The 21017-nt window shown below is 66.8% G+C and overlaps 1 protein-coding gene across 3 annotated transcripts; it reads left to right on the top strand.

Annotated features, from left to right (window-relative positions):
• The first annotated feature begins 992 nt into the window (after nucleotides 1-992).
• Nucleotides 993-20797, top strand: COL16A1 (collagen type XVI alpha 1 chain). 3 transcript variants are annotated; one of them, XM_030504982.1, is made up of 71 exons: nucleotides 993-1111; nucleotides 2035-2146; nucleotides 3978-4040; nucleotides 4187-4304; nucleotides 5515-5638; nucleotides 5727-6002; nucleotides 6076-6156; nucleotides 6419-6550; nucleotides 6707-6760; nucleotides 7448-7483; nucleotides 7919-7945; nucleotides 8114-8176; nucleotides 8311-8352; nucleotides 8434-8478; nucleotides 8675-8710; nucleotides 8849-8911; nucleotides 9040-9084; nucleotides 9170-9265; nucleotides 9386-9424; nucleotides 9688-9732; nucleotides 9996-10031; nucleotides 10168-10284; nucleotides 10369-10404; nucleotides 10520-10555; nucleotides 10631-10714; nucleotides 10800-10844; nucleotides 10971-11006; nucleotides 11090-11143; nucleotides 11314-11430; nucleotides 11500-11535; nucleotides 11672-11779; nucleotides 11869-11982; nucleotides 12058-12111; nucleotides 12180-12221; nucleotides 12337-12372; nucleotides 12718-12771; nucleotides 12841-12909; nucleotides 12999-13052; nucleotides 13153-13179; nucleotides 13267-13332; nucleotides 13413-13466; nucleotides 13553-13606; nucleotides 13708-13761; nucleotides 13846-13890; nucleotides 13962-14078; nucleotides 14381-14416; nucleotides 14651-14731; nucleotides 14856-14900; nucleotides 15264-15308; nucleotides 16332-16385; nucleotides 16492-16545; nucleotides 16889-16942; nucleotides 17061-17105; nucleotides 17216-17269; nucleotides 17343-17378; nucleotides 17612-17674; nucleotides 17817-17888; nucleotides 18058-18111; nucleotides 18206-18250; nucleotides 18443-18487; nucleotides 18602-18655; nucleotides 18733-18786; nucleotides 18922-18972; nucleotides 19080-19169; nucleotides 19284-19319; nucleotides 19438-19482; nucleotides 19569-19757; nucleotides 19845-19911; nucleotides 19999-20175; nucleotides 20260-20337; nucleotides 20428-20797. In XM_030504982.1, exons 2-71 carry the CDS (start codon nucleotides 2071-2073, stop codon nucleotides 20628-20630), a joined length of 4833 nt encoding a protein of 1610 aa, XP_030360842.1. In that variant the 5' UTR covers nucleotides 993-1111; nucleotides 2035-2070; the 3' UTR covers nucleotides 20631-20797. The 3 variants fall into 3 exon arrangements, with proteins under 3 accessions (XP_030360842.1, XP_030360844.1, XP_030360843.1); XM_030504984.1 differs by lacking the exon at nucleotides 12999-13052; XM_030504983.1 differs by lacking the exon at nucleotides 15264-15308.
• The last annotated feature ends 220 nt before the right edge of the window (nucleotides 20798-21017 follow it).

The following is a 21017-nucleotide window of genomic DNA, read 5'->3' as shown; positions in this document are numbered from 1 at the left end:
ATGGAGCACTCTGTCACCGCACCTTGGGGGCTGGCCCTCTATAAATGGCAGAGTGGAGCCGCTTGGTTTGCCTGCGACAGCTTATTTACTGTGGGCTGAATAAATATCAGCTGTTAATTGCGGCGCCTTCATTGAGATGGATGCGTCCCGCACACGCGTTTGTAAAGCTTCAGTGTAAATAGATTCATCACAGTCTGGGAGGAAAAGCGGCTGAGCAGCGGCCTTGTGGTGCTGTGCGGGCATCCTTCAGGGATGGGGACACCCATGGGTGCTTTGCATTCCCCAGACCCGAACTTGAGTGAGTGAGTTGCTGTCCTGGGTGGGTCTGTTCCCTGCCTGCTGGGGCTCGGGATGGGCTGGCTCGCCTTGGCATGGGATGCTGGCATGGATCCAAGCAGCCGGGCACTGGGGGCACTGGAGCAGTATTCGGGGCTGGCACGTCTGTTTGGCTCCCGGTGGGAACTGGGATGGGTGCTGGAACTATTCAGTGCCCAGTGAGGCCGGTTCAGCTCTGGAGAGTCAATGGCTCTGCTGCTGGGGATCAGGGAGGAGCCCTGGTGGGCACAGGCAGCGTTCCTGCTGCCAGCAGCGATGCCAGTGGGATGGATGGCAGCAGAGACCCTGAGCCCCAGCACCTTGTTCCGGGGCAGACTGTCCCCAAGCCGCCAAGCACCGGAGGAGCATCCCTGGGGGGGGCACCCTCCTCCTCACAGTGGTGACCATTCTGGCCAGCGATGCCATCCTCAGTGCCACGACCTGGGTCCCCTCCGGTCCCTGGGAATGAAGTGCTGCTCCACATGGCTGGAAGCCAGGGAAGGGGGTTTGGGATGCGTCCTGTCCTGCGGGCGGGGGTCCAGCCCCGGGGAGGGAGGGGGGAGGTGGGTGGGGAGGCGCTACAGGAGGAGGAGGAGGAGGAGGGCGGGGATGCGAAGGCGGGCGGCAGCTCGGTCCCCCCCCGGGCTGGGAGGCGGAGGGCGGGCAGCGCCGGGGGCGGCCCGGGCCCCCCCGGAGGGAGGCGGGGAAGGCGGCGGAGCTCCCGGTGTCCCGCGGCGCTCCCACCGCCCCGACCGGCCGGACCCGCTCCCGCCCCGGGCAGCCCCGGCCCCGCCAGGTGAGCCCCGGGCACGGGCAGCGGGGCAGAGCGCGGACCCGCCGTCGGGCGGGCGCGGAACTGGGGGTTCCCCGTTAATTATCGTCATTAATCACCGCCCCGGGGCGGGCCGGGGCTGGAACCGGGACCGGGGGGACCCGCCGGTGCGGAGGGTGCGAGGGTTGGAAAGACGGGGGGCGGCGGGGAGCAGCTGGGGGGCGGCGGGAGCGGGATGGGGGCATGGGTGAGTGCAGGGGGAGCAGGATGGGTTCAAGGGCAGCAGGGTGGGCACAAGCAGTGCCAGACGCAGCAGAGGGGAGCCGGGAGATGCAGGATGTTCAGGGCAGAGGTGCAGAAGAGCTGGGGGTGCGACAGAGCAGGCAAGGCAGAGGCAGGGCTGCCGGTGATAAGGGTCCTCGGTTGCTGTGGCTGGGATGAAGGCGCAGGGATGCCGGTCACGCTCTTGCCGTGCTGAGTGGAGCTGAGCGTGGCCGGTGTGTCCCAGCGCCGGCTCCTGCAGCCCGGCCTTGCCTCGTGGCAGGAAGCAGGCAGGAGGGAGCCAGGTCGGCGTGACTTGCAGGGTCTGGGCCAAGCGGGGATCCACATGTGATCAGGAGGGAGCGAGACCCTCCCGGGGGGGTCCCTGCAGGAGGCACCGGTTCTGCTCTAGGGCACCTCAGCCTCTGTGTTTCCAGATGTTCGGAGTAAATCCGGGTGCTGGGGTTGGACTGAGCCCATGAATGCCGGGATGCTGGGGCTTACCCTGTGTGCTTGGGCTGGGTGTGGAGCAGATGGGGGATCCAGCAGTGCATGGGGGCCACGCTGACCCCCCCAAAACCTGCCTGAGCCATGGTCAGCATCCTCTCAGTGCTGGTGGCTCTGCTGGCAGTGTTGGTGCCCACCACGTGCCTGCCCCACTGCTGCCACATCTCTCTCCCTCTCAGGCAGCCGCATCACCCCGAGCCACTGCCCTGGGCACCATGAGGGGTCTCTGGGCCCTCGTGCTCATGGGGCTCATCAGTGCCTGCGAGGGGAAGGAGCTGCCACCGGCAGAAGGTAGGAGCACTGTGAGTGAGGGCTTGGGGTCCGCATGGGAGCATCCTGTCCTGCTCCTTGCCTGTGCCTGGGGAGAAAGAGGGATCACAGGGCAGCGGTGCCCAGGCGACACCATGAACCATGCCAGGACCGCACACAAGGGCATGCTGGTGGCCAGACCAGTGGCTGTGGACATCAGCTCCTTGCTGTGTGCCGCCACCGGGCTGTGGGGCTTTGCTCAGCATCCTGTGCAGGCAGGAGGCCAGGGAGAGCCCTGACATGGGGAGCCAGCCTGGGGATAGCCCTCTATCACCCCTGACACAGCTGAGTACTGGGAATGCCGCATGCTTATGGAGGGAAGAAGGGGTTTGGCCATGGTCCGGCCACTGGGTGCCTGGTGCCAGCTGGCAACGAAAGCAGCGCTGTCCGGGGCTGCTCTGTAGGTGAGCCAGCACCACTGGGCAGCAGTGAAGATGCACTGAGCTCCCGAGGGGGGTTTGGCTTCCGGCTGCGAGGTGGGAAGAGGTTTGGCCATGGTCCATGCCAACGGTGGAGGGCTCAGTGCTATCCACGTGGAGCTGGGGACAGCGGGACGATGACTGAGCCCATGGAGGCCACTGTGTGTGGGTCACAGTGTGGGGCTGGCCGTGGCTCGGGGTAAGCTCCAGGCGGATGGTGGGGAGGAGCCACTGGCAGCGAAGCCGTGGTTGCATCAGTCGTTGTGGGGTGGAGCAGTGGCTCATCCGGGGTCCTTTGCCCATGCAAGGGGCACCGCAGCCAGCACCAGCACCCGGCGTGTTCTTCTGGCTCCCAGCCCTTCATTAGGGAAGGGGCAGCGCTGGGGCGGGGAGAGGCTCCAAAGCAGTCACTCTGGGGTGATTTATGTTCTCTTTCCACCCCCTGCCCCGCTGTGGATGATCTCATCACTGGCGGGAGGGAGCTCACCCCAGCCACCACATGACACGTGCTGCGGGGCTGGTCGGGAGCCACTGCCATGTCAGGGTCCGGGGGGCGACAGGCACCTCCCTGCACTGCTGCTGGCCCTATGCGAGCCAGGGGTCAGCAAGGGGAGGCGCCTCAGACAGAGGTGGAGGTGAACCTGGGGCTGTTGGGGCCACAGCTGCCCCTTGGGAATGGCTGAGGGCTGGGAAGAGGCGAGTGAATCCATCATCGGGGGCCAAACCTGCTCCAGGGCTGGTGAGCACGGAGACACAAAAACAAATTCCTTTGTCGGTACCCGCTTGTTCCCTTCTCTGTCTCGCACCTCCCAACATCTGGTAGCAACCAGTGGAGGTGGATTGATGCTGCTAAAGCAATAATACATCAGCGCAGTTGCATCCCCGGGACCGCCACTGGCGCAGCATTCCCTGCAGCTCAGAGCCCTCATCGTGTCCCTAGGGCCACTGGGTCTGAGGGTGTCACCAGGATGGCAGAAAAAGGCCTGCTCTGGCTGCCATCTCCGGCTGCCATCTCCCCACCTTGGGTGTCCGTGTCACCTGTCTGAGTCTCCTGATACCAATTCCAGCCATGGCACTGGTTTGGAGGCAAAACACGCGGTGACTGGGAACAGCATTTGCTTCACCTGGTGAACTTGCTGTGGAGGGGCAGGGCCAGCTCTGAGCTCCCCACCTGCCCCTGCCAGCCCTGAGCTTTGCTCCTGGTGGGCAAGAGGCTGTGGTGTTTGTTGGAGCTGTGCTGCTCCACAGCTGCCAGCGGCCTCGGTGGGCTGGGGCAAGCTCCTGGCAACCCCCAGACCCATTTGGGCTTGGGGAGCTCTGCACAGTCCAACCCTGCTTGTACAGCAGCCCTGTGCCCTGGGGACACTGCGGTCATGCATGGATTTGCCTTGCAGGGGAGCTGTGCCCACAGCTCTGGGATGAGGATCTGGTTGGGGACAAGTATGAGAATATAACGGGTAAGGAAAAGCCCCTCTTGCTCTGCAGGTGGGGTCCCTGCCAGCCCTGACTCCACAGGGATGGGGTCCGCACCCTACCTGGAGACCATCAACCCTCAGCGCCTGTGCCAGGGCCAGCTCTCACCTCCTCTGCTCTTGTCCTGTAGGTTTTAACCTGATTAAAAGGTTCGACCTGCTCAAGATCTCCTCCATCAAGAAGGTCCGTCAGGCACGGGGGCTGCTGGTGCTGCGCCTGGGCGCCGTGCCGCTGGTGCAACCGACACAGTGAGTGCAGGTGGCACAAGGCGCGGGTCTGCAGTGGCCAAAGCATCCGCGGGCTCCGTCCCTGTGTTTTAGGGATGGGTGAAGCTCTTAGGCTTTGCCTTTAGCTCACGATGGAGGTGCCAGGCAGCTCCATGGCACCGGGGGGATGCAGAGATGCCCGAGTCACCTTCCTCCTAGAGAGTAACTCGTGGGCTGCAGCGGTGGGGCTGGGCTGTGGCCAGCCATTACGCAACTGCAGCACTGTGGCTGCTCCGTGGCTGTTCTCCTCGGCTTGGCAGACGCTCGACAGGGTCTAGACAAGCTCAAAATGCTGCTGAGCTCCAAGCAGGCGCTGCTGGGGCTGTGGGGATGCTGGGGGAGGCGCACACAGACCCGCTCCCGGCCATGCCCGAGGCTGTGCTCGCCGCCGGGCTGGCACGGATGCTGCAGTGTGGTGAGGTGGGAGCAGGTCCATGTCCTCAGGAGCTGTTCCTGGAGGAAGCTGCTGTGGTTTGCCTCCTCCTGCATGTCCCCACATAGCCCCGGGGCTGGCACAATGCCGTGCCTGGCATGGGGCTCTCCTGAGGGCGATGGAGTCCCAGCCTTGGCTCCTGACCTGGGCAGCCAAGTCCTTAGATGGCTTCGGGATGGTGGATGCTCCAGACTGGTGTTGCCCTTGGCTGGGTGCCTGCAACCGCCTACAGCCAGCCCTGGGGCATGCTCAGCATGGAGGTGGCCCCAGCAGCCAGGTCACAAGCTCCAGAGGGGTACCCATGGGTGCTCCTTGGTGCCCACCCCAGCCCTGCTCCTTGGTGCCCCATGGAGAGCAGAAGGGCCCGGTGGGTCTGGCCTGTTCCCTAAGCTTTGGTCCAGCCCCAGAGCAGTGGCTTGGAAAACCGCTGGTGTGGAGCCAAGGTGGGAGCAGAACGGAGCCTGGAGCAAATGTTTCCAGGGCTGAGCAGGCTGCGGGCGAGCTGGGCACATCCCACTGGGAATGGTTCCCATGCTCCCTGCCATGGGAGCATCCATCCCATGGAGCCTTGGGGGTCAGGGACAAAACTGGATACTGTGGTGATAAGTGCACGGATCCCAGGAAGGGCTGTGAGGTGGAGACAGTGGCTTTGGGGTGGTGCTGGTGGGTGCTGCAGGGGTTGGGGTGTTGGGGCCGGTGCCGCCACCAGCACTGGAGCACGGTGCAGGGTCTGGCCACCCCTGACACTGGTCCCTGCAGGAAGGTGTTCCCCCGAGGGCTGCCCCACACCTTCACCCTCGTCCTCACCTTGCTGCTGAAGAAGAACAGCACCGGGGAGCACTGGTACCTCTTCCAGATCACTGACCGGCAGGGCTACCCCCAGGTAGAGCCCCGGGGCCATGGGCCGTGCCAGCGGTGAGGGGACAGCCGGAAGCCACTCCTGAGCGCGGCGTTGTCCCCTCTGTGCCCAGCTCTCCCTGGCTGTGCACGGCCCCGAGAAGAGCCTGGAATTTCAAGCCAGGGCTCCAGGATCCACGTTTGTCAGCGCTGTGTTCACCGGGAAGGCCGTGGCGTCCCTGTTCGACGGGTCGTGGCACAAGGTGGTGGTGGCGGTGCAGAGCCGCGCCATCTCCGTGCACCTCGACTGCGCCTCCATCTCCTCCAAGCCGCTGGCAGCGCGGCGGGCGCTGGCCGCGGAGGGCAATGCCTTGCTGGGGCTGGACGCCACGCGCGGCACCTCAGTGCGGGTGAGTGCCGGGGGCCGGGTGGCTGCAGCACCCCTCCCACCTGCCCCTCACCTCCCGCCCTGTCCCGCTGCAGTTCGACCTCCAGCAAGCTCAGATCTACTGCGACGCCGAGCTGGCCAAGCAGGAGGGGTGCTGCGAGATCTCAGCCAGTGGGGTGAGTCCCCCCGGACCCAGCCAGCCCCGCCGTTGCCTAACAGGAGGTTTTCCCCATAGAGAAACTGAGGCATGGTGAGGGCAGAGCTCACCTACTTGTGGTGGTCGTGGATGCGGCTCTCCGCCAGGCCAGGGGTGGCTTTTGACGCCTGCCCCCATGGCCAGCGTGGGGCATGGTGCTGGATGCATCCCCCTCCTGAACTGCACGGGGTGCTCCCGGCTCTCACCCCAGCACCCCCCAGCACCCCTCTTTCTCCCAGCAGTGCCTCCCAGAAGCACCCAAGACCCGTCGGCAAGCGGAGCTGATGCAGAGCAGCAACCTGATCGAGATGTCGCCGCAGCCCGAGGGCCGCGTGTACACCCGCTGCTTCTGCATGGAGGAGCCGCTGGGCGCGGTGAGCTCCCGCATCCCCCGCAGCGCGGCTCGGGGTGCTCCTGCTCTGCCGTATGGGGGCTCAGCCCGAGCCAGGGCTCACCCGTGGGTGCCCAGGCAGGATAACCCAGGGGTGCCCAGGCAGGTAGCACCCATGGGTGCTCTTCTCTCTCCACAGGAGCCATTGAGGACCTCAGGGAGGACTGGCCCAAAGGGAGATCACAAAGAGAAGGTGAGGGGAGGTGGGAGAGTTCCTGGTGCCGGCATAGCTGGCTCTGCCCCACTTCTGCCCACTGATGCTGGTGCCAAGCCAGGAGCCCATCCATGCCCCAGGCTGGGTCTGTTCCCGTTGCATTTGGGACCTTGCTGCTGCTGCTGCCAGAGCTGCAGGGTGCCTGCAGAAGCGGCTGCTCTGCTCCCCCGAGCAGGAATTGAGGCCCCACTTACTCGCTGCTGCTGTTGGAGCGATCCCAGCCGCAGCCAAGGGCCTTTTTGTTCCCTCCGAGTGTCTCGGGAGTGCTGCCAGAGCTGGGAAGCATCTCCAGTGCACCCCATGTCCCATCCCTGCGTGGTCTCATCCCCCCGCGGCTGCTGCATCCCCATGTGGGACCCTGCCAGGGACCCCTGGGGTGTAGATCAGGCCCAGCAGCATGGACTGGGGGGCCTGGGGCCATGAGGTCTGTGAGCCTGCCTGGCTTTTCTTCCTGCCGCCTTCTCCATGTCACTGCTCTGCTGGGTGACAGGGTCCCCCACCGATACTGGGGGACACTCAGTGAGGGGTGAGGTGTGGGGCTGGTCCTGGCTGGGGTGCAGGAGCCTGTGAAGCTGTGGGTGCTGCAAGGCTGTAGGTGCTGCAGGGCTGTGGGTGCTGTGGGTAGTGTGTGGAGCTGGCACAAGCCACCATCCCCGTCTCTTCCAGTGCCCACCCTGCTCGTCACAAATGGCCTCAGCAAACGTGAGTGTGCCACCGGGCAGCACCGGTCCTGCTGGTGGGAGAGCGGGACCCTGACCTGGGGACGGCCAGGGCCAGGCTGGGCTGAGCTGGGGATGGGAACAGCCATCGGGGTGCTGGTTTGGGGGTGTCAGCCCCCCACGACCCACAGCTCCTCCTGGCCTGGAGCCCATCAACATCTGGCTGCAGGGAAGAGAAAGTCTCTGATGCCTTCCAGATGTGGCTCCATTCCTATGGCAACCTCTGGCTGGAGGCGTGGGGATGATGGTGGGGGGGGATGGTGGGTGTTTGGGACCCCCATGCTCCATGGGGCTTCTGGGGTGGCACTTGGGGACAGGGTGTGGGGAGGATGGTGACCATGGCAGGGATGGGGCTCTCTCCTGATGCTCTTTGGAGGGGCTCAGGGCACTGTAGGGCATCTTTCTCCTTTCTCCCTAGGCCACGCTTGGCCCTGCAGGTCCAAAGGTAAGTTTGTTCCCCCCCAGCACACACAGAGTCCGGCTCCAGCAGGAATGTGGCCACACGGACCTTCGGCTGTGCCTGGAGCATCCCTGCCCGGGAGCTGTGGGCACATGCGTGAACATGGGGACACCCGCGCCCTGCCTCATTGCCCACATCTCCCATCTCTTGCAGGGTGGGAAGGGTGAGCGTGGTCTGCCCGGCACCACTGGCAGCAAGGGGGAGAAAGGCGAGCGTGTGAGTGTCCCAGGCAGGGACCCCTCTGCTGTGGGGCAGCAGATGGGGGTCCCACTGCTCCTGCCCCCATCGTTCCCCACCCCTGGCCATGGCTGGTGCAGGCAGAGCCCCTGAGCTGCTCTCCCCTTCCTCAGGGCGCTGACTGCGTGCGCACCCACCCCGGCGGCCCCCTGCAGGTGAGACCCCCCCAGTCCTCTGTGCACCCCCCCAGGGTGCTGCGCACCCTCACCCCACTCCTTCCTCCTCATCCTCCCCAGTGCGCCGAGGGGCCGCGGGGCGAGAAGGGGCAGCGTGGAGATGTGGTAAGTGATGCTCTATGGATGGGGCTGCAGTGTGGGGTGCATCCCCTCCATGTCTCTTGTGTACCCTGGGTTGGGGTGTGGGGGTGCAGCCCTGAGCAGACAGCTCCGTGGGTGCTGGTGGGGTGAAAGGAGCAGGAGGGAAGCCCTGCATAAGCCCATCCGTGGGCACCCACTTTTCCCTGCTGTTCCCATGCAGGGAATACCGGGGACAGCCGGCACTGATGGGCAGAAGGTGAGTCCAGTGCATCTGCAGGTCCCAGCATTGTGGCAGGGGCAGCAGCCCCATGGGTCCTGGGATGCTGTTGGAGGCTCCAGGACCTGCTGGGGGCAACCTGGGGAGTGGCGTTAGTGACATCTGTGTGTCCTGCAGGGCCAGAAGGGTGAGAAGGGCGACGGGGGACTACAGGGCAAGCCGGGGCGCCCGGGGCGTGATGTGAGTAGTGCTGGGTGGTCCCTGGGCATCCCCTGGAGCTCCCCCCAGGCAGGGGGGCCTGCTGCTGGCCCACCCTCCCTGCTGGCACTGCACGTGTGGAGCGCCCACACCCTGCTCCCCCCTGGCAGGGCCGGCCTGGAGAGATTTGTGTGGTGGGACCCAAGGGGCAGAAGGTAAGAGCTGGGGTTTGGGGGTGAATGGGTGGGAGCCATGGCACCCAGGGGCATCCCCAGCACTGACACCCCCTCTGCCTTCCAGGGTGACCCGGGGCTGGTGGGACCCGAGGGGCTGGCCGGTGAGCCAGGGCCCCCGGGGAAGCCAGGCTCTCCTGGGATCGGCTTTCCAGGGAAGCCGGTAAGGAGCCTGTGCCGTGGGGCTGCGGCATTCCCGGCTTGGCACACAGTGGCTGCATTGCCATGGGAGCAGGCTCTGCAGTGGGGCACCCAGACTAACACCTTCCTCTCTCCATTGTAGGGAGACCCTGGTGGCCCCCCAGGTCCAAAGGGAGAAAAGGTGAGCTGGGAGGAAAGGAGGTGCTGGCTGCCCTTGGCACGGCCATGGGCTGTGCCGGGGATTCCCGGCTGGAGCCGGATCCAAGCAGCTGAGCCAGTGCTGGCCCATGGTGCTGCCGACCAGGCAAGCCCCAGCCAGGTGGCCCAAGTCTTGTCTTGGGGGCAGGACCCCTCCGGGGTGAGGGGTAGCCCAGGGCTGCTGGGGGTGCCAGGGCTGCAGCTCTCTCCCTTGCTGAGCTCGGGCTCTCCTGCCTCTGGCTCCAGGGCAGCTCGGGAACCCCCGGACCCGGAGGATCTCCTGGGATGCCCGTGAGTACCGTGAGCCTGGAGCCAAAGCCCAGGGTCAGGGACGGGTTTCTTGGCTTGGGGTCAGGGTTGCTTGGCCGGAGCAGTGATGGGATGTGAGCCCAGGCATGGAGGGGAGTTTGGGAGAGCCGGTGGCCTCATGTGGAGCTGGGATCATCCCGTGCCATAGCTGGTGGCAGGGACTGGGGGGTGCTGGTTGCATTGCCAGGGCAAACCTTGGCCTGGGGGCTGCCAAAGCAGCCTCATTCCCTGCCTTCATCCCACAGGGTCCTCCCGGCATCCTGGGGCCGAAAGGAGACAAGGTGGGTGCAGCAGCAGGCTAGCACGGTGATGGGCACGGGCAGACCCTGCTGGCACAGCCCCACCGCAGAGCCCATTCCCTGGGCCCAGGGCTGCTCGGGGCACCCCGGGGCTGTGTCTCACTGTCTCCACGGGCAGGGCGAGCCGTGCGAGGTGTGTCCCACTGTCCCCGAGGGGATGCTCGGTGCCATGGGGCTGCCCGGCAAACCGGGACCCAGGGGAGCCCCCGGAGCGCCCGGCAGGGACGGTGTCTCGGTGAGTCTGAACCCGGGGGTCGCGGGGCAGAGCAGGGGCTCCCTCAGCATCCCTCATGTTCCCTCTTTGTTTCCGCCTCCCCAGGACAGACCTGGGCCCGCAGGACCCAAAGGAGACAGGGTAGGTGACATAGAGCCAGTGGGTGGCTCATCCCCAGCCAGAGCAGGGGGGGGATTCTGAGCACCATCCAGGCCCTGCTGGCAGCACCGGACCAGCTCCTGTGTTTCCTTCCCAGGGAGATCCCGGCATCCAAGGGATGAAAGGGGAGAAGGTGAGTGTCCGTCCCTGCATCCCACCCCCCAGCTTGGCGGGTGCCCTGAGCCGTGTCCCCTCCCTGTCCTCGCAGGGGGACTCCTGCCTGTCCTGCGATGACCGTGTCCTCGCCGCGCTGCTGCGGGCACCCACCGAGGGGCTACAGGGTGACCCAGTGGTGAGTACGTGGGGCTGAGCCCCCCTCTCCTGTGCCCGAGGGGCACCCTGGGGCTGGGTGTGTAACTACGTGGGGTGTTGGACAGGGCGAAGCAGGGCTCCCCAGGCTGGCTGGCATCAAGGGTGAGAAGGTGAGTGACCCCCAAACCCACCCTCCTTGCTGCACCCCCCTAGGGAGTGGGAATGGCCACATCACCCCATGGGGATGGGGCAGTTTAGCTTCCTCTGGGTCTGACCATGACCCTGCTGTCTTCCAGGGGGACGGTGGCCAGCGGGGACCCACAGGCACACCGGTGAGTGGGTGCTGGGACGCAGGGGTGCAGGAGCTGGGTGCTGGGGGCTGTAGTGTCACCTCCACTGCGGCTTCTCCATGCAGGGTCTCCCGGGAGACAAGGGCGATCCGGGTGTGCGGGGGCTCAAAGGAGAGAAGGTGAGTCCTGAGATGGGGACCCCGCTGAAACCTCCCCCAGCTGAGACCTGTGCAGCTCATTGCATGGCACAGCCCTGAGACGGGGACAGTGGTGAGGGGCTGTGAGCTGCCTTCCCAAAGCGCCGGCCCCCAAAGCCACGCTCCAGCCAACCGGGATGTCCCCTCCGCAGGGGGAGCCGTGTGGGCAGTGCCCTCCCATGCCACAGGCCCTCGAAGGGGCTGCCACAGTGTTGGCGGTGCCGGGACCGCCGGGGGAGAGGGGCCAGGGTGGTCCCCCCGGCAGAGCGGTGAGTGACCCCCTCGCGGGTACCCCTTTGGGGGATGCTCCAGCCTGAGCCATTGCTCTGTTTCCCCAGGGCAGACCCGGTGATGCTGGGCAGAAGGGGCAGAAGGTGAGTGGTGCTAGGGATGGGGCTCCTGTGGGGCTGGCGGTGGCAGGGGTGGCTGTGACCCCCCCAGCTGTGGGGCTGGGGGAGTGCTGTGTGCCCCCCCATGCCCTGTGCCAGCCTTGTCCCCTCTCTCTGGCAGGGGGACGCAGGCAGCCCTGGGGACCCGGGCACCCCGGGCATGGCTGGTGTGCCGGGGCTGTCGGGTGAGCCCGGTATCAGGGGTCCAGCCGGCCCCAAAGGCGAGAAGGTGAGACCCTGCTCTTGTGTGGGGACCTGCGTCCCGTCACCGGGGTGTCACCCATCCCAACCTTCCCTCCTGTGCTCCCTCCTCTGCAGGGAGATGCTTGTGAGCCTGGTCCTGCTCCACATGGGGATGTGGTTGGCATCCCAGGAAAACCCGGGCCCAAAGGGGACCAGGGCCCCCCGGGCATCGGCCAGCCAGGCAGAGCCGTGAGTGCCCCGTCCCCATGGCAGGGGGTGCCCGCAGGTGGCACCGTGCCCTGCGGTGACGCTGGTGTGTTGTAGGGGAAGCCAGGACTGCCGGGGGTCCAGGGCCCCGTGGGGCTGAAGGGGCTGCAGGTGAGTGGGACCGTGGGGGGCCGGGCATGGGGGGCCAGGGGCTGCTCACTGCCCCTCTGTCTCCATAGGGCGAGCCAGGACCGCGGGGCATCGGCCAGCCGGGGCCACAGGTATGTGCCTGTGCCGTGCTGTGCCATGCTGTGCTGTGCCATGCTGTGCCGTGCAGTGCCGTGCCGTGCCATGCCATGTGGCTCTGCCAGCTCTCACACACTCTGGTTTTCCCAGGGAGAGCCCGGGAGCATGGGACCACCCGGGACACCCGTAAGTAGCATTTTGGCTGCCCCGTCCCTGGCAGTGTTCAAGGCCAGGTTGGACACAGGGGCTTGGAGCAACCTGCTCTACTGGAAGGTGTCCCTGCCCAGGGCAGGGGGTTGGAACTGAATGAGCTTTAAGGTCCCTTCAACCCAAATCATTCCATGATTCTATGACTTCGGGCTGCCCGGCCGTGGGATAAGGGCAGCTGCCAGCCCCCTAATCCCTGCAGGAATGGGGATCACACCCCTGCAGCACCAGCCCCCTGGGGATGATGCTGTCACTGCAGCTCTCTGGGTGGGCAGGGGCTGGCTGGGGCTGCTGGGGGCACCTAAAACCCTTTCCTGCCCCCAGGGCCCCCCCGGACCACAGGGACCCCCAGGAATGGCGGCAGAGAAAGGTGCCAAGGTAAGGGAGCATCCCCCCACCCTCCCTCTCTCTCCACTGCCCCCCACTCCTGCTGTCCTTCCTCTGCAGGGATCTCCGGGGCCCAAAGGTGCTGCGGGACCCCCTGGGCCAGCAGGGACCAGTGTCACAGGGCCACCGGTAAGTCCTGGGTGGGCATCGCTGTGCATCCCTGGCTGTAATCCGCCACACCTGAGCCCAGAGCTTCCTCACCATCCTCTTCCTCACAGGGCCCCGAAGGGCAGCAGGGGCTCCCCGGGGCACCCGGGTCCAGTGGGCTGCCGGTACGTGCTGGGCACAGGTGGATGCTGAGCCATGGAGGGGGACACGGGGGGGGTCCAGGGGCCACTCGCTAATGCACATCTGCGGCTTTCCTCCTCGCAGGGAGAGAAGGGTGCCCGGGGCGAGAAGGTGAGTTGGGGTCGGGGTCAGGCTGTACCCCCACGTCACCTTGTGCCTCCCTGTCACCTTCCCTGCCCTCACCTCCCCTCTCTGCAGGGAGACCCTGGGGAATGCTCCTGCCCCCCCAGCCCGCGTCAGGACCCCAGCTATGCCGGGATGCCGGTAAGCACCGTGAGCACTCATGGGCACCCCCAGCTCTGCTTCACCCCCTCTGACTCCTCTTCCCTTTCCCTCTGCCCCAGGGAGCCCCAGGCCTATGGACCGGGATGACCTGGCAGCCGCAGCCGGGTCCGCAGGTGGGTGCTGCCCCCGCTGTGCTGAGCCCCCCATCCCCACCACCTCCTCCCCACCTCTCTCTCTGTTTGTGTCTTGGGTGTTGCAGGGTCCTCCCGGAGCTCCCGGTCCCCCCGGCCCCCCTGGTGCCCCGGGCCGCCAGGTGAGTGCTGGGAGATGGGAGCAGCGGCAGGGGAGCAGGGACTGATCGTGCCCAGCTTTTAGCACAGGGGTTAAATGGTGAAGCTCTCTCCTTGGCTTTAGGGAATGCCAGGACACAACGGTTTGCCGGGATTGCCTGGGCCAGCTGGAGACCTGGTAGGTACCAGCTGTGCCCCTGCATCCATCCGTCCTGCTCCTGCAGCACAGGGACCAGCCCCATCCCTCCTGCATCTCTTCCAGGGACCGCTGGCCATCATGGCAGAGAGGAACATCGAGGTGCTGAAGGTGAGAGTGTGGGTCGTGCCCGGGGGACTCCAGCACCTCGGGGTGCCCCTGACCCTCCATGTTCCCCCCAGACACTGTGTGGGGACTGCGCGCAGCTGCAGGCAGCCTTCGAAGTGCCCGGCGGTGCCAAGGGCGAGCAGGGCCCCGGGGGGATGCCGGGCGCCCCCGGCAGCGAGACCTGTGCCCAGGTGAGTGTTTGTCCAGACCGCGGGGATCCCGGTGCCCAAAGCCCCTGGTGCTGCTGGGGTGAAGCGCAGAGACGCTGCCCCGGCTCACACAGCAGCACTGCAAAGCGGCTTGGCAAGCTCTGGGCACGCTGGTCCTGCTGGTCCTGCTGCCATGCACAGCTCCTGCCACCCCAATGGGGCCCTGGGGAGGCCGATGGGCTTGTCCTGCCCCAAAGGGTGCGGGATGCGGGGCTCTGTGCCCCGCGGCTCCTCCAGTGCCTCCCTGCAGGGGATGCCCGGGTGACTCCGGGGTTTTCTTGCAGTGCTTTGCGCAGTTCCCGAGAGCGGAGGAGGCTCGGGTGAGTGATCCGCGCTGCCCAGCACCCTCTCCCTGCCCTGGGGCTGAGCTGCTGCCCCGCTGCCGCTGCTGCTGCTGCAGGGCTGGACCCGGCACCATATCCCTGTCGCGGGATCAGCCGGGGCTCTGGGGAGCAGAGGCTGCTTCGGGGGGCTCTGACGGGGCTTGGCAGGGCTCAGCCATGGGCTGGAGTGAGACCCAGCCCCGGCTCCTGATGCATCCCCGCTCCCTGCAGGGTGACAGCCCTGACCCACACTGCGCGGGTGACCCCGGGCTGCCGGGCGCTCCGGGTATCCCTGGCGAGAGGGGAGAGCAGGTACGTGCGCATCCACATCCACACCGGGGCCCAACAGCCCAGCCCTGCTGGGGTCTCTCAGTGCCCCTCAGAGCCGGTCCCTGTCCCCGCTGTGGTCACATCTAATGCACCCGTCTCTCCCCAGGGCTCACCAGGACTTCGGGGACCCCCAGGGCCACCCGGGCCCATTGTAAGTAAACGCTGCCCGGGGTGGGGGGGCTGCCAGGCTCTGTGGACATCATGGTATGGTCCTGAGGGACTTGGACCCCCCCACTGCAGTTCACAAGGGGGGTTCTGGCGCCCTGCCCCGAGGCAGTGGTGATGGGCAGAGGGCCAGGGCCATGGCCAAGAGGTGCAGCACAACGTGGCTGCTCCCACTGAGGCTGGAGATGGAGGTGGAAGTGCTGCCAGCCTGGAGACAGAGCAGGAGCCCGGCTTGGTGGGAGGCTGAGGCCAAACCAGCCCGTGCCCAGCCACTCTGCAGCACCCCCGGGGCACATCCCAGGCTCTGGGTGCCATTTCCAGGCTGTGACCTCCCTGTTTCTCCCCTCAGGGCCCTCCAGGTTTTCCTGGAACGCCTGGCGCACCCGGACTGCCCGTAAGGACCCAGCACGGCTCTGCTCTGTGCCTCTTGCTGCCGCTTGGTTTGGCTGTGTCCCGTGTCCCCGTGCCCCCGGGAGCAGCCGCAGCCCAGCTGCCCCCCACCTTCCCCCCCATCTCCATCTTCCCATTCTCATCTCCTCCATCCCTATGCAGGAGGTCTCGGCAGACCCGGGAATGATCTTCCCGGTGCCCTGTGCTGGGGCCTTTCATCGCCGTGGGACCTGCGTGTGCTGGGGACAGCAGCAGTCCCCAGGCTGCTGTCAAGTGTGCCAGGGACCTGCTGGCAGCCAGCCTCCACCACCATCTCCATCTTCATCTTGATCTCCATCTTGATCTTGATCTCCACCTCGATCCTCATCTCCATCTTGATCTTCATCTCCATCTCATCTCGATCCTTACCTCCATCCTCACCTCCATCCTCATCCTCCTGCTCCCCCTGTGCTCCCTCCTAGCACGAGGTGGCAGTGGGGCTGTGCCGGTGGCTCTTCGTGCCGGTTGTGTCCTGCTCCTGTCCTTTCGTCCACTAATGTCCCTGTAACACCACGGTCTCTGTGGGTCTCTGTTGGTCTCTGTGGGTCTGTGTGGGTCGTCGCTCTGCGGTGTGCCAGTGTGTCCTGTGCAGCCTCCACCACCACATCACCCCACTAACCCATTCAGTGCTCCCATGGCGCGGAGCCCATGTCACCCGTGCCTGGGAACCAGGCTGGAGCTGTGGTCTGGAGCGTGTCCTGGTCTGTGGCTGGGGTGCTGGGAGCTGGCACCTCATGGGCTGAGCTGTCCGTGGCTCCAGGGCTGCCCGTGGGTGCTGCCCACAGCAGTGGCCCATGTCTGGGTGTCCCCGGCCACCCTTGGGTGCTGAGCCCAGGGCACATGGTGCCCAGCAGGCCCTGCCTGGGGCTGGTGCAGTTCACAGGCCCCAGGGGCTGTGCCCAGGTCCTCGTCCCCGGCTGTGCCGCGGGTGCAGCTGGGGCAGGGGCTGCAGGAGCCCCCCTGCAGCTCCTCTCTTCTCCCTCCCAAGGGTCTCCAGGGGGAACGTGGCCCTGTCGGGCTTGCTGGAGCCAAAGGGGAGCCGGTGAGTGCTGTGGGCAGAGGGGACGTGGGGACACTGGTGCCTGGAGGGCTTTGGGCACCTGGCTGGGGCACCGCAGGTGGCTCAGCATCGTCCTCCTCCTGCACAGGGACCTCCAGGGCAGCCTGGCTACCCGGGTGCGACGGGTCCTCCCGGCCTCCCTGTGAGTACTGCGGGGGCCAGGCAGCCCCTGCCACCTCCTGTGTCCCCATGTCCCTCCCTGGTGCCCGCTGAGTTCCCCTGATGCAGCTGGGGCAGGGACCCCAGTGGGCAATGAGCACCATGTCCCTGCAGGGCTCATCCCTGCCCCATCCATCCCCTGTCCCACACATTCCCAGTTCCTCTCTGTTCACCCCACCCATGTCCTATCTGTGCCCTGTGCATCCCACGTCTGTGCCCATGTTTCCCCAACCCATACCCCATCCGTCCCCCCAACTCCCATCCATGGCCCATGTCCCAGCCCATCCCTTCTCCTGCGTGGAGCCTTCATCTCCTTCCTTCCCTAGGGCATCAAAGGCGAGCGTGGCTACGTGGGGCCCCCTGGGGAGAAAGGGGAGCTGGTGAGTCGCCTGGGGCTGTGCTCCGGGGCTGGGGCTCTCCCAGGCGCCCCCCTCGCTGTGGGCACCAGGGCTGAGATCCTTCCAGCCGCACCATCCAGCCTGTTCCTCCCCTTCCCAGGGACCCCCCGGCTTGGACGGTCTCCCCGGCCCCATAGGGCCAGCGGTAGGTCCCCACTCTGACGGGCTGCCGGGGGGCTGAGGGAGCAATGGGGCGGGGGGGGGCTGTGGGTGCAGCGAGATGCTCCTCACCCACCTCACCCCCTTCTTCCGCAGGGGCCGAGGGGCGAGCGCGGGCTCCCGGGCAGCGCTGGTGAGAAGGGGGAGCAGGTGAGCACCCCCGGGGCCCCCGCAGGGCAGGATGCGGCTGTCGGGGTCCTGCTCAGCCCTTGTGTCTCCGCAGGGTTTCCAGGGCCAGCCTGGCTTCCCGGGACCACCGGTGAGTACATCCCAAAGGGGCAGCAGTAGCGATGCTCCAGCACAGCACGTGTCCCGGGCTGTGTGTCCCCACGGGGCCGGGATGGGATGGAGGGTTCCACCCAGGGGACACGGGCACATCCCATGGGATAAAGCGCAGAGGGCAGCCCCTGAGCAAGGCCATTGCACTGAGTTTGGAGTCAGTGCTGTGTGGGGCTGGGCTGTCTCCTCACTCAACACCCCTCTTCTCTTTAGGGACCCCCTGGCTTCCCAGGGAAGGTTGGTCCAGCCGGGCCACCGGGACCTGCAGCCGAGAAGGTGAGTGCTGAGTGTCACCGAGCAGTGCCACCGGGACGTGGCTGCGTGGTGGCACTGCTCATCCCTGGGGCTGGTGGCCAGGTTGGTCCCTGCTCTCGTGCCCATCCCCGGCTGTCCCTCTGACCTCCTGTGGCTCTTGCAGGGCAGTGAGGGCATTCGTGGCCCCACGGGGATGCCAGGGCCCCCCGGGCCTCCCGGACCCCCGGGCATCCAGGTAAGACCCCCCCATGGGGGGGCAGGACCACCGGTATCATGGTGCTGTTGGGGAGCACCGCTGCCTGGACCCATTCCCATGGCCTGGGGTGCTCAGAGCTGGTCCCTCGGGGACCCCCAGAGCCCCTCAGTGCAAACCACCCCCAGACACCCTCACCTTGTCCCCACAGGGCCCCGCTGGCTTGGAAGGACTGGACGGCAAGGATGGCAAGCCAGGGCTGCGGGTGAGGCGGCGGGATCCACTGCGGTCTGGGGGTGAGGGGACAGCCACCCCTCACCCCCGCAGGACACCCAGAACCCGTGTCTCTTTCTCTCCAGGGTGACCCCGGCCCCCCTGGGCCACCAGGGATGATGGGTCCTCCGGTGAGTGACAACCACCCTTGTCACCCCCCCGTGGTGCTTGGTGCCTGGCATGTCCCTGCAGCCACAACCGGGTGTCCCAGCGTGTGCGTCTGGGCATGCTGATCCCAAGGGGATGGGTGGGCATATGGGTGGGCATCCCCCCAGCCTGGTGCTGCAGGACGGGGACCGCCCCCAGCTCTTTTCTCTCTCCAGGGCTTCAAGGGGAAGACGGGGCACCCGGGTCTCCCGGGACCAAAGGTGAGAGGTGGTGGCACTGGGGGACACTCAGTGGCGACAGCCCCAGGGACCTCAGTCCTGGGCTGGGGTCTCCACACACGTTGCACTGCCCACGGTGTCCCTTGCTCTTTCCAGGGTGACTGTGGCCAACCTGGTCCCCCGGGGAGCACGGGCCGGCCGGGAGCGGAGGTGAGCAAGGGAACGGGTGCTGTGTGCCCTGAGCTGGATGGGCCCCGCATCCCCCCTCATCACCCTGCCTTCCTCAGGGTGAGCCTGGACCCATGGGACCCCAAGGCCGGCAGGGACCCCCGGGGCTCATTGTAAGTTGGACCTGCTCTCCCTGGCACAGCGGGATGGTGCCCATGGTGGGGAGCATGGTGGGATCTCCCTCTGGCACATGGAGTGGGGATGTTGCCATGGTCCCTCCAAGCTGACACCCCTCCCTCTGCCCCCAGGGACCCCCCGGCACCCCGGGGCAGCCGGGTCCCGCTGGCCTCGCTGGAGTGGTGAGTGATGCCTGTGGGATGTGGGGCTGCGCGGGTGCCATGGGAGCAGCTGTGGGGACCCCCATCCCTGTGGATGCTCCTGGCTCTCTCCTCCTGCCTCCCTGCAGGGGCTGAAGGGCGAGCGTGGCTCTGCGGGGGAGCGAGGCCTGCCCGGGATGCCAGGACAGCCAGGACCCCCCGGCCACCCAGGGCCACCGGTGAGTGCAGTGGGCACGGGGAGGGCACAGAGCCCTGCACCCCGGTGTGGAGGGGACCTGCAGGACAGCACCGCGCCTGTCACCACCTCACACCGTCCCGCTTTGGTTCCACAGGGGGAGCAGGGACCAGATGGACCTGTGGGTAAAGAGGTAGGAGTGTGGGCTCCCGGCTCTCCTGCCCGCTGGGACCTGGAGCTGGATGGTGGCAGCCTCTGGCCTGCCCGTGCTGGGGACATCGCTGCCACCCTGCTCCTCTGTGTCTCCCCAGGGCCCCCCAGGAAAACCTGGCACCGCAGGACCGGCTGGGCAGAAGGTGAGGGCAGAGCCTGGCCGTGCCCATCCCAGCACCCCACATCCCTCTCAGGGCTGGGGGTGCCAGTGCTCACCCTCTGTTCCCAGGGTGAAGCTGGATCTCCCGGCGAGCGAGGCTACCCCGGGGAGAAGGGCAGAGCCGGCATGCCGGGGGGGCCAGGGAAAAGCGGCTCCATGGGGCTCGTGGGGCCACGGGGACCTGCAGGAGAGAGGGGTCCCCCGGGCTCACCGGGCCCCGCGGGCAGCCCCGGGCTGCCAGGACCGCCGGGGATGATGGTGAGGAGCAGCGGCCGCGCTATAGGGGGACAGGACCCTGTCCCCTGCGGTGCCGGTGGCAGCGTCCCCTCACGTGTGTCCCCCCAGGGAGACATGGTGAATTACGACGAGATCAAGAGGTTCATCCGGCAGGAGCTCAACAAGATGTTTGATGGTAACGGGGTGGTGGGGGCGAGGGCCGGTCACCCCTCAGCATCGCTTTGTCCCCACCGGTGCTGAGCGCAGCCGCCTCTTCCCGCAGAGCGGATGGCGTATTACACTTCCCGGCTGCACTTCCCGGTGGAGATGGTGGCATCCCCGGGGAGACCCGGTCCCCCGGGGAAGGACGGGCTGCCCGGCCGGCCGGGACCACCCGGCTCCCCAGGGATGCCGGGGCAGATCGGCAGGGAGGGGCGGCAGGGAGTTCCAGGCATGCGGGGTAGGTGCTGCTCCCCGTGTCCCCCATCACTGCGCTGTCACTCCTGTGCCGGGGTCTCACCTTCTCCATCCACATGTCCTCCAGGTGAGCCGGGCGCCAAAGGAGAGAAAGGAGAGAAGGGTGTGGGGCTGATGGGGGACAGCGGCCCCCCGGGACCCCCAGGTAACCCCCTTCCCTCCTTGTGCCTACCAGCCCCGTGGTGGGGCTTGCACCCATCCCACACCCTGCCACCTCCCTCTTTCTCTCTTCCAGGTCCCCAAGGGCCACCAGGCTATGGGAAGATGGGCCCCCCCGGCCCCGTGGGGCAGCAGGGCATCCCCGGCATCCCTGGCCCACCTGGTGCCACAGGGCAGCCGGGCAAGACGGGGCACTGCAGCCCGGCGGAGTGCATGGGGGCCTTGCCCATGGAGCAGCCCCTCTTCCAGCCCAAGAACGTCAAGGGCCCTTTCGGCTGAGGGTCCCCCCGTGTCCCCCGTCCCCCGCCTTTGCTGTTAATATTGTTTCCCCGCTGTGCCGGGGCTGTGCCTGTCCCGCGGGGGGCAGGGGGCGGACGTTGTCCAGCTCCGTTGGGATCGGGAGGGCGGCTGGATCCTGCCTGGTCAAATACACCCGTGCTGGTGCCTCCTGCCTCCTGCATCCGCCACATCGCCGTCCCCATCCCTGTGCCCAAGGGGTGCTCTGCCCAGCCCTGGAGCCCCGGCCCAGCACTCGGTACTAAGGCCGCCCCAGCTGGGCGCACGGTGCCCCCCAGACTCCTCTGATGGGAAGGATCCTGGGGGGATCCCAGCCCCGGTGCTGGGGATCCCAGCCCTGCCTCAGGGGCAATCCCAGACCAGCTCACG

The sequence above is a fragment of the Strigops habroptila genome, chromosome 12 (assembly GCF_004027225.2).
Source record: "Strigops habroptila isolate Jane chromosome 12, bStrHab1.2.pri, whole genome shotgun sequence".
Taxonomy (NCBI): Eukaryota; Metazoa; Chordata; class Aves; order Psittaciformes; family Psittacidae; genus Strigops; species Strigops habroptila.
The sequence above is the reverse complement of the archived record's forward strand: the minus strand, read 5'-3'. Positions and strand labels throughout refer to the sequence as shown.

Excerpts from the sequence above, each read along its gene's own strand:
- COL16A1 (XM_030504982.1), top strand. The coding sequence starts at position 2,071 with ATGAGGGGTCTCTGGGCCCTCGTGCTCATGGGGCTCATCAGTGCCTGC. Across the intron at positions 7,484-7,918 it reads CACAAATGGCCTCAGCAAAC|GCCACGCTTGGCCCTGCAGG; the intron begins GTGAGTGTGCCA and ends CTTTCTCCCTAG. Across the intron at positions 9,425-9,687 it reads CAGGTCCAAAGGGAGAAAAG|GGCAGCTCGGGAACCCCCGG; the intron begins GTGAGCTGGGAG and ends CTCTGGCTCCAG.